The sequence below is a fragment of the Capra hircus genome, chromosome 1 (genome assembly GCF_001704415.2).
Source record: "Capra hircus breed San Clemente chromosome 1, ASM170441v1, whole genome shotgun sequence".
NCBI classification, from domain to species: domain Eukaryota; kingdom Metazoa; phylum Chordata; class Mammalia; order Artiodactyla; family Bovidae; genus Capra; species Capra hircus.
The window spans coordinates 53,185,209-53,201,557 of NC_030808.1; the positions used below are offsets into that span (position 1 = coordinate 53,185,209).

Genomic DNA, 16,349 nt, shown 5'->3' on the forward strand with positions numbered 1-16,349 from the left:
AATATTTTAATTTAGTGAACGAAACAATTATACTTTAAAGTATAAGTCCTTCATATCAGTAAATATTTCCATTAGTACTTTAAGCCTCAAATCATCTATTGTGAAAAAATTTTTATTGACATAAAATCACTGTGACTCAATTTAAAATTTGAGTAAGTTGCTAACAGAGAAAAATATTACAATATAAATCCTTTATAATTATCAACATTTTAAAATGTTAAAGTGTTTTATAGGTACTCAAATATAATCTAATGCCACAGAACCATAGGAGATGGCTTTTACCTCTAAAACCCTCATGGTAACCCTTCATATCTCCTCCTTGAAGGGGGACCATTATTTCTACTTTGTAGTCAAGAAAACGAGCTCACAGAGGTGAAGTAAGTCTGTACTAAGAAATGGTGGAGTCAAAATCTGAACCCCATCTTTTAAGCCCCGTGCTCTCAAAGTATACAAGTACGTTCCAGTTTTGGCTTCTACCCTGTCTATACAGGCACTGGAGACATTTGTGTTATCATAGTAACTTAATTCACATATGTTTGTTAAATATCTGTTATAAGCCAAATTTTGTGGTTATCAAGGAAAACATCTAGAACTCGTGTTTAGTTACTATGGTCAATAAAGTTGGCGAGTTAGCTATTTTCTGCACACCTATCAAATTATCACTCACAATCAAGTTCTTTTCTTCCAGATGTCTTCTTCCTGCCTTAATACTCTATCTCATCAACCTTAACAAAAACCAAACACTCCAAAATAAATACCACTCCCCCCTACCATAAAGCCAACAGAAACAAATGAAGAAACCAGAAATATGACACAAGAAAGGATGTGTCATATTCATATGCTATCATGAATATCCCATACTTCAGAATCAGAAGCACTTAGGTTTAATCCTTGTGAAACTCTATAAAATAACTGTAGTGAGAATATTATATCAATTAACAATTTTCAAATTTTTTCCAATGGCCAGTTCTAAGAAAAACACTAATCTTCTAAAGATTAAGAATATTAAAACAGAAACATCTATTAGGAAACATTTATATACAAATCAACTTCAATATTTTAAGAGTTTAAACTCACCTGAAGGATTTTGTAGAAGCTTACTTCCATACCAGGAACCAACTGTTTAAGTTTGTTCATCAAATCAAGAGTTTTCAAAATCACATCAGCAGCAAGTTTGCTTTAAAAATAAGCCATATTTAACTTAGATAACTCAAAAATTGCTTACAGCTTATTTCTGTCCATAAATCTAGAGAAAATAAAAACCCAAAACCTTTGTTCCTAAACCTCAAGATTAACCACTGTTTGTCATGAGAAGTAAAAATATCAGAGACCAACATCCTTATAACCCAAGATCCAAAGAGAACTCATATTAAGTTTAAGTTTAGACAGTGTTTCTTTTTCTAATCTCAAATACCAACATGTTTCAACTTTTGCTTGAAATTACTAGTAGTATTAGGAACAGGACTCATTTAATTCTTAGTTTTGTCGCTAGAATATTAACAGTAGAGGGCAATTCTGCATGTGTGGGTGTTGTCGTTTCAGTGTGTCCAACTCTTTGTGACCCTGTGACTGTAGCCCATGAGGCTCTTCTGTCCATGGGATTCTCCAGGCAAGAATACTGGAATGGGTTGCCATGATCTCCTCCAGAGGATCTTCCAGACCCAGGGACTGAACCGGCATCTCTAACATCTCCTGCACTGGCAAGCGGGTTCTTTATCACTAGCGCCACCTGGGAAGCCTAAGAGGGCAACCTTTAGCAATGTAGAGTATCTAACATTTACTGAACAAATTATACTAAGCTGTTTTACACAGCCTTTTAACTGAAAAGGAGTACAAAAAAGTATTAAGAGATCATTGTTATTCTTGAGTATAATTACTGACAATTATGACATTTATGAAAATTGGAACAAATTATAGTGTTTAGCATTCAGTGGGTCCTCAACAAACACTTGTTAGATGAACTTAATTCATAGGGGAGGACAGGGATAAAATAATCTCATTACTATCAGTGAAAATCCATATTTAACTGCAAGCCTTAACATGCTAAAGAAGAGTTGTCTTCATTACTAGAAACTTTCAGCAGTGATTGGTTTCTTTGAAATAAAAATGATCTGTTTTTTTCATGCTTTGTCATTTCAAAATATAAAATTAAATATAAAATAATTACTGAGTCAAAGTCAGGAAGGAACTCTAGAAAAAAAATGCACTGAAGCATAAAAGACTTGTAGATAATCACAGCAAATTAAAACAAGACAAACAAATGTAAACAATGAAAAACAAATCACAGATATTAATATCTCTGTTCAGAAACACATGATCTATGACTTAAACAAATTTTTAAAAAAATTCATTATGAATATATTTAAAATTTTCTTCTGTAGCTTGAGTTAATAGAACATACCCAAGGATGATCCTCTAAAACGAATGAGAATCACAACATCTTTTGATTTTTATTAAGTTTGGACTTACCATTTTGCCATTTGTATTTCATATACTCACCATAATTCAGAATCTGCTACCTTTGTTCCAAAGCCCATATCAATCTTGCCATATGTAAACTGTTGTTCTATCAGAGTGGTACACTTGATAGTAGTAAGAATTTTTGCAACATGCATTTTTAGAGTATCATCTCCACACAGAGGTTAAGTTTTGTTAAGAAAAACAAAAAATTCTCAAAAAAACCCCTTATATTTATATAGCACTTTACAGTATTTAGGATGATTTCAAACAAATTATTCTCATCACTGAAATTTGGTGTAATTAATGATACATTAGCTCAATGACAGATTAGGAATTTAGGAGCTCAGAGCCATTTAAATGACTGACAAGTGGCAAGAGATGGGACTGCCACCAAAGTTTCTGACTCAAAAGTAAAACAGAAAGGATCTGCTTTTCACTGGATGTTAGTTTTTTATTAACAGGTTTCACAATGGGTCAATAAATACTTGTTGAAATAAAGGAAGTTATTTTCTCATTTGTTTTTTTCTCGATTTCTCTGTAAGTTAATCTGAATATCTATTATTAAAAAGGGGCTAAGTTTGGTACTATTCAATGAGAGGAGGCCTAAATATTTTAGAGTATCTCAAGGTCAAGCAAAATAATCCTGCCTTTACAGCAGTGGTTTTCAACTTTGGCTGCATGTTAGAATCATCTGCATAGTTTAGACAGTCACAAACATGCCTTCACATCCCAAGGTTCCACATTATTTTAACTGAATCAGTCTCTGGAAGTAGGAGTCAAGCCATCCGTATTTTTAAATGTTCTCCAGATGATTTTCATACATAGCCAGAATTGAGAATCACTGCCATCAACAAAGAATAAAATTAAGGAGGAGCAGCTCAGAGAAGAAATTAAAAAGATGCTCAGTTTGCTACAGGGCAGGACAAAACTGACTGCATTCTTGCTGCTCTGAAATACAAGGTTATCTTTTTTATAAGTAAGTGTGATGTCATCTTTATTGACAAGCTAAAAAACTAAGCTAAAATAATAACTACCAATATATTTTTCTTCTCTCATATAGTCCATCACAACATACATTATCCAGGGGCAGCAATCAGCATCAAAAGAGAATATCAGGAGAGTTATTTATGTATCTACTAACCTCCAAGCATTTCTGAAAATGTCTGAAAGTTTTACACAGAAAAAAATGGGAAAAAAGACTAGGTAACTTTTTCTAAGAGACTTCTGTGAGTATCAGTTCTTTAATTTAAACTTGAGTTCAGTAATTCTGTACAGATTCAAGCATGAGAGGTATAAAATTATAAATAAAGACATAAAGACAGTAAAAATGCAGAAAATAAATTCTAAAAAATATAAGCAATTAGTTTCCATGGTTAAACTGAAGGATATTTAACAAAACTTCAATGGCCTTGACCATTCTTGCACATTTTTTCCTTATTAAGGCTTCATCTAGATTTTGTTCTGTGAACTGAAGCTGATCAAGGATTGTAGGCAGCAGAAGAGTCACAAAACGATCAGCTGAGGAACAGTTAGCAGTATCTATGACATCCTGGAGAATTCACCACCACCAAAGATTAAAAAAAAAAAGAGAGAGAGAGAGAGAGAGAGAGAACACAGAAGGCACAGTCATCACTGAACTGCAACTCTCTTTAAATTTCTTATACAGATGATCCTTAACAGTGTGAAGGTTAGGGGTGCCAACCTCACCATGTAGCTGAAATCTGAGTATAATCTAGTTGGCCCTGGCCTCCTGTATCTGTGATTCTATATCTATGGATTCAACCTTGCAGACTGTGTAGTACTGTAGTATTCACTATTGGAAAAAAAAATCTACATATAAGTGGACCCAAGTAGTTCAAACCTATGCTGTTCAAGGGTCAATTGTAATTACTTCAGATATTCTTGACCTGTGTCTCCTATTTAAAATCTACCCTTTCATCCAGTCTTGAGGGCTATGATGACTTTTTTATCAAATGGACCAGTCTCAAACAAGACTTTTTAAAGTGGGCTCTGTGACTTAAAAATTATTCTAAGTATGTACTGAAAACAAATATCGTGATGATGCTAAATGCAATTACAATAACAAAGAGACACTGGTATTAACACTTTACAACCACAAATAATTCCCATCAGGGATCTCACAGGCCTTTTTCAAAGCTAAACTGATTGTTAAGTCAAGATCAACATGAAACAGAAAGAATAATTTGTGGATAATCCTTAACAAATTATGTAATTACTCATATACATTTTGGTTTGTGCACAGGATCTAGTCATGGCAGTCACGAGAGGGTAAACATCTTAGGAAAATGCTGGTATAGACAGAATGGGTATAGAAACAGGGAACAGTAGAGAAAACACAATGACCTGGGTAACAGAATCTATCAGAATTTAATGGCCTTTATGAAAAGGACTGTTTTTCAGCCTGCACTGCATGGCATGAGGGATCAGTTTCTGGATCCCAGATTCAACCCATGCCCCCTGCAGAAGAAGAGCAGAGCCCTAACCCACTATACTATAAGGGAATTCCCAGTAAAGGAATTTTGTTTATATCCTTAAATACCTGACATGTTCTACTCCATTTGACTGACTTAATTAAATGTTCCTATATATCCACTCAATAAAAACAGCAGACAGTATCTACTGAGATGGAGAGACAGAATATAACTATTGCCAAGTACAGTCATACACCAACAAACCATACAAATCTTAGTCATACCTTTACTTATTACACTGAAAGGAGTATATGTAAGTTATTAAGTGAAAACACAGAAGTCTCACTAATTTTGGGGACTTGGCCAGAAAAACGAAATTCAGTAACTAGGGAGTTACTACTAGAGGCAGGGAGTGCAGTAATTGCTAAGTTTTCCTAAAGGGTATGAACAATTGGAATTTTTTATAAACATTTTAGAAAACTGTCTACTGAGAATCATAAGAACGGAATAGTCAATTTGTTAGTCACTCTAGTACCTCAAATATTTCCTTGAACAACTCCAGCACTAAAATAGAACAGTTTTCTGATCCATCCAAAGGCTGGCTTGACCAACGAAGTAGAGCTACAGTAGGTTCTAAACACTTAGAACGGGTTCCCAGAATGGTGCTGCCAGATGGAGTTTGCTCAAATATCATCTGTGTGAGCACGTGGCGCAGCTGAGTCACTGAACAGAAGGCAAGAAGTAATTCTAAAACCTGTGCAATATAAAGTCTTCATTAAGGTCTATTTCATTACACTTCTATGCACAAAGCAACCAAAAGATGAAGTTGGAAATGATATTTATTTTTAAATAAAATAAAATAAAAATTAAAAGTTGCTTCCCATTTTTCTGAGCATTATTTCTCAAAACATGTCATCAGGTTCCAGAGGTTACAAATAAACTTGTTAATGGTAGTTACTTCAGTTAAGAAGGGCAACTTCAACTAATGTTAAATACCTTCCATAGTACTTAATTTTTCTTCAGCACAAACATGTTGTCTCATGCTAAGATTTATGAACTGCTATAAAGTGTACTTTAGGATAATATTTAAAAATGGCATCCCAAAACTTTAAAACTTTAAGAATGGCTATTTCCACAGTTTACATAATGCTGGCAATATGCCCCTCAGCCTGCTTCCCTGGTCTACACCACACTTCTGCTTCATAACTGAGCCTTATGCCATTATATAACATTCCACATCAACTTGTTTATTAGCTATTAAGTTAAATTCTACCTTATTTAACATATTACCAATTTATTATTAAAAAAAAAAGTATTGGTATCTCTTTGTGTACTTATTTCCACCTTTATCTGTTCCTTGTAAATGACATACAATTGGGATTTGTGTTTTAATCAACCTGACAGTGATTTTAATAGAATTCAACTCATTAGCATTTACTATGTTACAAACGATAAACTCTTTGACTTATTTTCTTTTAAATACAAATTGTAGTACTTGTTTTTGAATAGATAATACATTCACTTGGTTCCAAAGTCAAAGGTACTGACTTGACCTCTACCTAACATTCCCTGGAAGCAACAGACACTATCACCAGTTTCTTATTTACCTTACCAGAGATTATGTACTGCACATAGAAGCAAATACTCTCATTTACAATTTCTCTGTAAGTGTAACATAGAGGGAAATAAAAACATCAATAGTTAATGCAAAGCTAAATGTTTTCCCCAAAGTGAATTACCTGAATTAGCAACTAGATCACGAGAATTCCATCAAAACTCCTGAATTCCCTTGAGTCCCCTTCCAGACAATGCCTCAATCACTACTTTGACATCAGATTTTTGATACCAGACATTATCTTGGATCTTTGCATTTCCATATAAAATTTTCAATCAGCTTGCGATTTTATATAAAAAACTCACATGGAACTTTATATACAAATACAATCTTACAGTGTCCACTTTTACATCTGTTTTAGCTTAGCATTATGTTAGTGAGATTCATTTATATTTTCACATGCAGCTTCACCTCACACATTCTCGTTGTTGTATAGTGTTTCAGTGTATAAACATACCACAGTTTATTTGCCCATTCCACTGTTGTTGGCATTTAGGTTGTTTACAATTCCTGGCTATCGTTAACAACACTGCTGCGTTTTGTACATGGGGAAAACACGTAATCAACTCTGAGGTAAATAAAAGAGTGGAATTGCTGGGTCATAGTTTATACATGTATCCTATGTTAGTAGATAATACCATTTTCATAAAAGGTTTTACCAATTTTTAGCCCATGAGTATTTCAACATTCTTTACATTATCTATGTTTGATAGTATCCATATTTTAAATTTTAACCATCTTGTGGGTGTGTAATGGTACTGTATTACCATTTAAATTGGCATTTCCCTGAAGATTAATAAAGTTGAGCATCTTTTTCACTCTTTAAATGAAGTGGCCCCTCATGAACCGAAACGCTCTTAATTATAATGTAATCTAACTTACCAACATTTTTTCCTACATAGTTCATGTTTTTGTTTTCTGTTTAAGAAAACCTTCATCCCAAGGCTATGCGGATATTCTGCTAGGTGTTTCTTTTAATCTTTTAAAGTTTACCATTTTCCTTCCACATTGAGAGCTACAATCTTTATAAGACTGATTTTTGCATCTGGTGTGAGGTAAGGGTTAAAATTCAGCTTTTCCCCATATGGATATTCAATTACCAGTATCATTTACTGCAATGATCTTATTTTTAAGAGTGTACTGTTATCAATCAGGAGGCTATATTCTGCGGGTTTGTTCTGTATTGTACTCCGTTCCACTGAGCTAGCTGTTTATCCTTATGACAATACTGCACTATTTTAATTACTGGAGCTTTGCATTACACTTTAATATCTGGTACTATAAGCCCTCTAGCTTTGTTCACTTTTTTCAGAATGCCTATTTTTAGACCCTTGCATATCCATATAGAGTTTATAATCAGCTTCCCAATTTCCATATACACCAAAAACAAAAAAAACCTAAAGCTTGCTATAATTCTGACTGACCTCTAATATGGTAAACTCGTCCAATCTATGAACTTCCTATATCTGTGTTTATTTAGGTTTTTTCTATTAATGTTTTGTAATCTCAGAGTAGAGGCCTTGTACATGTTTTTTTGGGTTTATACCCTAGGCATCTGCATTTAAAAAAATGAGTAAATAGTACCAGTTTTAAACTTTCATTGTCCATTTAACACTTTCTACGTCTTTTGTGAGCTTACTGACATATCTCTCAACTATGTAGATGGGAGTGTAATCTGTGTCACAGGGTTTACACTGTTCGACAGGCACCATGAAAACAGTTTCCCAAAACGATTATGCCAGTTTATGAGGACTCAAGGAGGCTTCTAAATATTGGTAATTTCTGGTTTCTTGCTTGAGATCTTGGCTACATGGCTGTGTTCATTTTGCAAAGACTCAGAGATCTGTGCACTTATATTTTTCTGCATATTGTAGTTTTTAAAAACGTTAAAAACAAAAAACTATATATACCTTTGAAGAAGAATCAGGATCCTTTCCATTAAGAAGACCTAATACTTGATTAAGACATGAAGAAAAGTGCTCATACCTAGGTTTAAAATAAAAACATACATCAAATGATAAGCATGAAATTGATACATTAAAAGGATTTATATATAATCATACTGTTCAGATATAAAACTGGTTTTGCACAGATTAATCAAGATATGTATATTCTGGAGAATGCCACAAGCTTATTTACCTAAGACAAAGTAAAAAATACACACATACCCTTGTTATACTTTCACATTTCAAGTCAGAAAAACAAAAAGAATGGGAACATAAAGCACATGAAAACATTATGATTTTAGTCTATTGTAAATAAGTAGAGTCCAAGTTTACTAAGTGTCAAAAGGCAGTTTTATTCATTACAAATACATTTTGGTTTATAAAAAGTCCTAAATGTGTCAGATAGCCATACCTGGTAAGATAATCAGCAATTTTAGGATTCTTAAGAAGATCCACCAGTAGATCAACTGAATACTTTCTGGTCAGTGTGCCATCCCCATTTATGAGAATATTAAATATTAGCTGAAATGTCTGATGAATATTTCGTGCATGGAACAGCTTAAAAACAAATCAAGAAAAGGATATTATACAAAAAAGAAGTTTAAGTTGACACCACACTAAAACTCAGAGAGACTTTTAAATTATCAGAGAATATAAACTTTAGAATTAGTTTCATAAATTGCAAAAAAATTTTTACCTTTTCCCCAACCTCTTCGTTTAATGTCAAACTGGATAATATTGAAAGTGCAAACACAACCACAGTTAAACTACTATGGGCCAAGAAGCTTATAAGAGTTCGATAAAAAGATTTCACATTATTCTGAGGAAGAAAAAAATTTAAAAATAGATTAGAATGAAAAAATTATGAGTCTTACATTTTGTTTTAGAAAGTTTATCTTGCAAAGAATAGGTAAATTTTTATTAAATATTATTATCAACTTAGAGATCATTCAAGGTGTAAGTGGTACTTTCACAAATTGCTTACAGTAGTATGAACAGGTACAATCTGAGTAAACAGCAGTGTGTAGTTCGAGTTTATGAGCAAATGTTTACCTTTCTCAAATAGTTCCATGGCTCAAAATAACCTCCACCAACAAAACAGGACAAGGCCAGAAAAATCTAGCACATGAACAGATACTGTTAAATTTAAAACTAAACAAGTAATACTGAATATTGTACAGCAAGGGAACTGTTCATAAAGCAACTTAAAGAATCAATGAACTTTCCTGATTTAATATATTTCTAACAGTGGTTCAGATAACCTCATTTGAGTTCCTTCACTTCTCACAAGTACTGGTAATGATGCTAGGTACTTATAAATCTTTTTGGGAAAGCTGTAATTGATTGTGAGGAAATACAAGACTGAGGTAAATGCAACTGCCAATGGCATGTCTCTCCTCTATTAGCACAAAACTCAGCATTTCTTATATTATTCAACAAGATATGAGACAAAGATTTCAAGACAAATAATGAGATGCCACAGAAGAAAAACTTCTAGTATATAAATTAACATTTGTATTAACTCTTCTTAATTAAACATATATGAAGGCTAGAGTACTTCAAGTTATTTACATCAATCTGATGCTTTGTTAACTTTGATAAGTCAGCTAGACAACACAAATTCTTGTTGAATTTCTTTTTAAAGAAAAAGGTGAGCCTACCACAAAACAAAAGAAACGTTTTATAAACTTCTTACCAAAGTCTTTATATGCGTTTGAACAGAAAGATTGTGCCGGCAAAGATTTGCCAATAATCCTAGACAAGGCATTGTCAACTCATCTTCAGAAGACTGACTGTTTCAAGAAAAATAATAAAAGATAAATATATTAAATTCCTTCTAAATTACTCAAAAACAGTCATTTACACATTTAAATTCCTTCCTTTTTATAAGCAAAAAGAAGAATCTGATTAACATGTGAAGACTGCCAAGTTTTGAATAGTATTGATCATTTATTTCATGTTTTGAAAGTAAATGATCCTGCTCAATTCAGCATAAAAATACAGAAATAACCTGTCAATCTCATCAGTATACTCCTTCAAGAAGATTAAATATAAACATAATTTTCAGTTTCAGTAAGTTTTTCTGTCTCAATTAATTCATTTCATAAGTTTGTTACAAAAATTGAAGCTGTTTTACACTATTTGATCCTTGAAATCATCCAATGAGTAAACAGGAATCATTATCTCAGTTTAAAAATTAGGGGAAAAAATTATTTAAGAAAAATTGAATTATTATATATTTTAGTTAAAAATAAACCAGTAAGTCAACACAATGTGTTCCTGAAAGTGAAAGTTGCTCAGTCTCGTCCAACTCTTTGTGACCCCATGGACTATACAGCTTATGGAATTCTCCAGGCCAGGAATACTGGAGTGGGTGGCCTTCTCCAGAGGATCTTCCCAACCCAGGGATTGAACCCAGGTCTCCCACATTGCAGGCGGATTCTTTACCAGCTGAGCCACAAGGGAAGTCCAAGAATACTGGAGTGGGTAGCTTATCCCTTCTCCAGCGGATCTTCCCAGCCTAGGAAATGAACATTGAGTCTCCTGCATGGGTCTCCTGCATTGAGGTGGATTCTTTACCAACTGAGCTGTCAGGGAAGTCCAATGTGTTCCTATTTCCCTATACATTTTTGCTTGTCAGTGTATTTCTTGAATGGTTTCATATTATTTTTTTCCTGTCTGTGAAATGGTTTTAAAAAGAAAACTTGGGACTACAAGTTGTACAGATGTATGTTTTTACCTGACTGTTATTCCATAGGTAGACTGTTTAGTAAAACTGATAGCTTGCATTTGTTTTTAAAGTTAAATTAATCCTGGATAAGAGTTGTTGTTTTTTTAAAGGAGTTAGTCCTTGACCACTAGTTTGATACCACCTCTATTTTAGGTGACTTGTTTCACGAGCACGCCTGTTACTCTCAATGACTAATTGTGTAAGTGCTTATAATGCAATCAACTGTTTTTCTACATTAAAAAAAAGAAAACAAACCATAAACCAGTAGATTATTTGATTACATGTGTGGTTGCATACTCACATATGATCTATCAGGAATGTAATTAATTCATCTATATTGGCACCAGAATGCAAAATTTTGATGTTGTATGTTAACCTCTGCAGAAGCTGAATGCACTGAGAGTAAGAAAATAGCAATGAATATAAACACATAAAAATATATTTGCATGATCACAAAAATGAACTCCTACACATTTTCTGAGCAGGTAACCATTTTAGGAGGCATTTAGAGTAACAATCTTTCCATATCTTAGAAAGGTTCTATTTTCACATGGAAGTAATGAGATTTTACTTAAACATACACAATTAATGAGACTTTAAAAGTTCACCTCCTGATTCACACATTTCTATACATTCTATCTCAAACACAGCATTGTGTCATCAACCTGGCTTACTTAATCATCTTAAACTTACATGCAAGTTGAGAATATATTCTATCAATTCTAAGATATATATTATTCATATTTTACCATCTTTAAAACTGCATGTCAGTTTAATTTGCAATGTTTTTCTTTCTTACAACTGATGGCATTTTAGGTTCAAAGAAATATGGGTATAAGAGCTTTCAGCCTATGTTAAAGAAGACTAAATCTATAGCTTCAAGTTTTATGGAATGTTTCCTCAACAGTATGAGACTAGATGCTAACTTTAAATTATAATTTTAATACAAACAGCTTACACCTCAAAATGCTGACATCTATATTTATAAATCTGTCAAAATAGTTATGTGAATTTTCCTTCAATAATAGTGCTAGATGTAAATTTTCTTCTTTAGAATCTCTTAAATGGTAGTACATGTGACTAACTAGTTTTTAAATTTATTGATGGTGAGAACTGTGCCTAACTATGCCGTATTAATGCCAGCATGTAGTACACTGTATGTCAGCACTTCATAATAGATACTATTAATTCTGATTTGAAAATAAGGAAGAATAAGCATGAAGTGGAAAGTAGGTGTGTATACCTGCAAAAACACTGAATCATTGTGGCAAGTACTACTCCGACAAACCACTCCTGCCAGCACACTATTTAGGTTGTATGTATTCTGAAGACAGTCTCTGGTTTCATTGTCTACAGCTGTAAATTAAAATAAAATGACACGAAGTAGATCATCTTTATATATGGCCTTCATGGATAAAATACAAATAATTTAAAACTTATTTCATATTAAATTTACCATTATATAAAAAATATAAAATATGATGTGGCTATTTTATTTACAAATACCTCCTAATTCAGAATTTCAACCATGGTGGCTACTATACTGGACAACACAGATATAGAACATTTTTATCATCTATTTAAAATAACCTGTTACCACTTCTGTATCAGTTTTTTCTTTTTTAATAAGCACGTATTAAGTTTATAACCACACACAGAAATATCTCCCTTGTACCCCCAAACACAAATCAGGAAAAAAAGTAACCAGTGAATTAAAATCTAAAAACTAAGACAAGGTAGGGAAAAACAAAAAAAGCAACACTTGCATTTTTAGCTTTTAGCTCTAGGTTTAGTATAGTCTATCAAAAAAAGGATGATATTTTGATCACTAGTTATGATTTTCTAATACTGTTCACACTGACACTTGTGCATGTATTTTTTAAATTTGAAAGTAGGCCCACATTTCCCAAGGTACATTCTTTTCTGTAGACCACTGAACCCTTGATATGCTTCAGATTCTCTGTTCCAATAATCTTAAAAAAGGATGCCTATAATATTCCCTTTACAAGACAGCCACAACAAGACAGTTCCAAGAGGTCCTGCAGCTAAGAAATCTTTTTTTTTAAAGAAATCTTTCAAATGTGAATTATCCTCCAAAAGATTCTGTAATGGAACCTGTCCTTTAAGAAAATACTAAATTCATGAATCTTCTAAAAAATAAAAGAGAAACTAAATACATTACCTAGTTGAGATAGCAAATTGATGATACTTAAGATCAGTGGGGCACTTATGTTTGGGTCTTCAAGTAGTTCTACAAGGCAACTTAAGCATTCACTTGGTAGTATCTGATTTGATGTAAACAATCGAGTGAGCTTCTGTCCAGAAATTACCTAGAAAACAGTTATTAAAATGTGTTAGTTAAGAAATGGCAATTTTCACTTCTCCATTTTACATAAAAACTCAGTTCTTCCAAAGTGGTACTGCCACACTGTTTTCCAATTTAGAAAATTCATACATGCTGTTCTCTCTACATGGAAGATCACCTATCCCTTCACTCACTAACTAATGTAATTGTTCCGGTCTCAGTTTTGTTTCCTCTACTAAGCTTTCTCTAATTCTCTTCCACTAATTAGGTTAGGTTTGCCTGTTTCACTATCCTATAGGACATTATAAAAAGTACATATGAATCCACTTATCTGGACAAGGGACATCGGAACAATCCATGCAAGGGACAACTTATGTAGTGCTAGAAATGTTCTATCTCATGATAACAGGTCGCAGTTACTTGAGAGTACACTTTAGTTTAAAAATAAATAAATAAAACTACCAACCAAGCTCTTCATTTAACATTAACGCAGTTCATGCAATGCACGTGTATTATCTTTCAATTAAATGGTAGAAGAGTTTTTGGTAAACCTCTTGAAAAGCCTGGGAACAGAGTACATAGAAGTCAATCTCTAAGCCGCAAATTTCTTTGAAGTCTCTTTCAATTGTTGATAACACTGTTCAGATTCATAACATAACTGTTTATTCTCAAAAATAAATAATGTTTCAGATTACAATCTAAAATTCTTAACTTAATTCTTAAAGAAAACAAGTATTCTTAGGAGACAGGCAGCTCAAGTAGTAAGAAGAGGAGCACCAGAGAACCTTGAGAGTTGTACACCAGTTAGAACAAAGGCTGATGTTGCTGGGCCATTCACAATAGCCTTCTTTGTAGCAGTTTCTAATCTTTGCAAATTTAGCCTTTTATCATAGGGTTAATATAACAAATAGGATATATTTTAAAATTATGTTCAATTCTATGTTGAGAAGCTGCAACATAGAATTAAGAGTAACTGAGCTTAATTACTATTTATTAAACTGATGTCAATATTAACTGGATTTCCATTAAAGTATAACAAATGACAGCAGGAGTTTAAGAGTCTAAAAACAAACAGGATCACAGAAAGCTGTGACTTTATCTTTTAACACAAAATAAGCACACTCTAGAGGAAGTAACGGAAAAAGTGACAACAATTCAGCATTTTAGGACTGAAAAACTGTGAGCAATACGTTCTGGTAAAGAAAAAAGGATTATGATTACTAGTAAAGAAGATTGGTCCTCAATCCAGAGTAAATTGAAATAATAATTTTCAAGCTCGAGATCAACATGAGTTCAAATAAAAGCAATAAGCAACAGGTTCAGATTGCAAACTGCCTAAGGGACAAGACATAAATCAAATTTTAATCCTTATTCTCTAGCATCTCCACCTCCAAGAATTTCTGTACCTCTGAAAAGGCCTGTTACAATGGAAAAACGAAAATAAGAAGCAAAGGAAAAGATACAGCTCGGAGCTCTTTCCTCTACCAACTCCAAACACGCTGAAACCCCCCACCTTTTGTCTCACCCTCCCTCTTCCTAGGGCTTTCAGTACTCTTTCCTCACTGCAGTCAGCTGACCGCGGAGAGGCTTGGGGTTGGGTGGGAATTCAAAGGTGACAATCACTCGCTTTCTATAGCAATACAAAAAGACAGCGGAGGGAGCGAGGAGTTGCCCTTTGTTTTCGAAGCTGAGACCGCTACCATCTCGGATACCAAGTGAACGAAGGCTACAGGGAAGTCCGTCTCGTCCGCCACCCCCGTAGTCCCTTACTTACCTCCAAGTGCCGCAAAAGCTGAGCGGTGTTTGCCTCGGATTTAACGGCTTTATACTGACTGATGGTCAGAAGCAAAGACTTCAAGCAGGCGGTGGAGTCCATCCGGACCCGCCGTAGGGCGCTTGGAGCGGGTACAACCACCGTCCTCCAGCTTTTACCGCGCTTTTTTTGATTTTTCTTCTCCACCCCCTCGCTCCCAGAAGCTTCCGATTCCGGTTGAGCTCCGGAAGTCCCTTGGCAACTTGAGGAAGGCACCCTACGAAGGAAAGGGAGGGCTGGGACGGAGTGATGGAGGTGGTGGGTGTCGAGGCCCAGTATGAGTCCGTGAGGCGGGCTAGTAGTTGTCCTTTTAGACCCCCGATCTGAAAAGCCGCGAGGTTTTAGTTCGAGATCCCGTGAAGCTGAGAAATCTCGCGAGAAGTCAATTGCGGCTCCACTGGCGTAGGGGGCGGTTGGGTGGCAAGGGGTCACTATTCGTCTGTGGGCCCTGTTTGCGTTTACTTCCTTGGCCTTCAGCGTGGGTGGCCAGTTTTTTCTTTGTGCGTCATCCTCTACCTGAGAAATGGTCGCTTTCCCCTAGTCTAGACACGGTGAGGAGCTCTGAGGAGGAGACTCTTGGGTTCCAGATTTTGAGGCGGCCCGGGAGAGGCCTGTTTTTAAAATCGCTTGTTTGTCCACCGCTTCTACTGAGGAATGTTTGTTTCTTAGAGTAAACCTGTGGCCGTTCGGATTCGGTGGCAAGTTAGTCATGCGCTTATGATAGTCGTTGTCAGTTTATTTGAGAAAGCTGGCCCAGGTGACTCCTGTGCCAGGTATTGCTCCGAAGGCTGTTCTTATTAGCGTCAGTTTTGTAAGTGAAGGTGTCTGCTTTTATTTGACGTGATTGATTGCTTTATAAATCTTGATGTCTCAGGAAATGGCACTGTTTGCGGTTTTTGTTCAGAAATAGTATTATGCATGTGAATATCATGAAATGAGTCAGACTGGTTCTGGAGCTTCTTTGCTTAATGTATGCTATTGTTGAATGAAGCTTTAAAAGCCAGTTTGGAGAAAACTAAGAACTGGGTATACATCCTTTTTATTAAA

General features: G+C 34.5%; 2 protein-coding genes across 8 annotated transcripts in view; one reads left to right on the top strand and one right to left on the bottom strand.

The window, feature by feature from the left end:
- Positions 1 to 15,635, bottom strand: part of KIAA1524 (KIAA1524 ortholog) — a 28,146-nt gene extending 12,511 nt beyond the window's left edge. For 2 of the 4 annotated variants that reach the window (XM_018063982.1, XM_018064006.1), the window contains exons 1-12: positions 15,264 to 15,635; positions 13,367 to 13,514; positions 12,428 to 12,540; positions 11,486 to 11,580; positions 10,150 to 10,246; positions 9,151 to 9,273; positions 8,866 to 9,011; positions 8,418 to 8,493; positions 5,428 to 5,646; positions 3,850 to 4,009; positions 2,500 to 2,641; positions 1,078 to 1,177 (exon numbers count right to left, since the gene is read on the bottom strand). In XM_018063982.1, the coding sequence (XP_017919471.1) occupies positions 1,078 to 1,177; positions 2,500 to 2,641; positions 3,850 to 4,009; positions 5,428 to 5,646; positions 8,418 to 8,493; positions 8,866 to 9,011; positions 9,151 to 9,273; positions 10,150 to 10,246; positions 11,486 to 11,580; positions 12,428 to 12,540; positions 13,367 to 13,514; positions 15,264 to 15,365 (1,521 nt within the window). In that variant the 5' untranslated portion in view covers positions 15,366 to 15,635. The remainder of the gene's footprint in view (positions 1 to 1,077; positions 1,178 to 2,499; positions 2,642 to 3,849; positions 4,010 to 5,427; positions 5,647 to 8,417; positions 8,494 to 8,865; positions 9,012 to 9,150; positions 9,274 to 10,149; positions 10,247 to 11,485; positions 11,581 to 12,427; positions 12,541 to 13,366; positions 13,515 to 15,263) is intronic. The other 2 variants (XM_005674898.3, XM_018063907.1) reach the window with 2 other exon arrangements.
- DZIP3 (DAZ interacting zinc finger protein 3) overlaps positions 15,701 to 16,349 on the top strand; it is a 116,325-nt gene continuing 115,676 nt past the window's right edge. Inside the window, exon 1 of one of the 4 annotated variants that reach the window (XM_018063563.1) lies at positions 15,701 to 15,853. The gene's annotated coding sequence lies outside the window, so the exon portion shown is untranslated. The remainder of the gene's footprint in view (positions 15,854 to 16,349) is intronic. The other 3 variants (XM_018063737.1, XM_018063598.1, XM_018063670.1) reach the window with 3 other exon arrangements.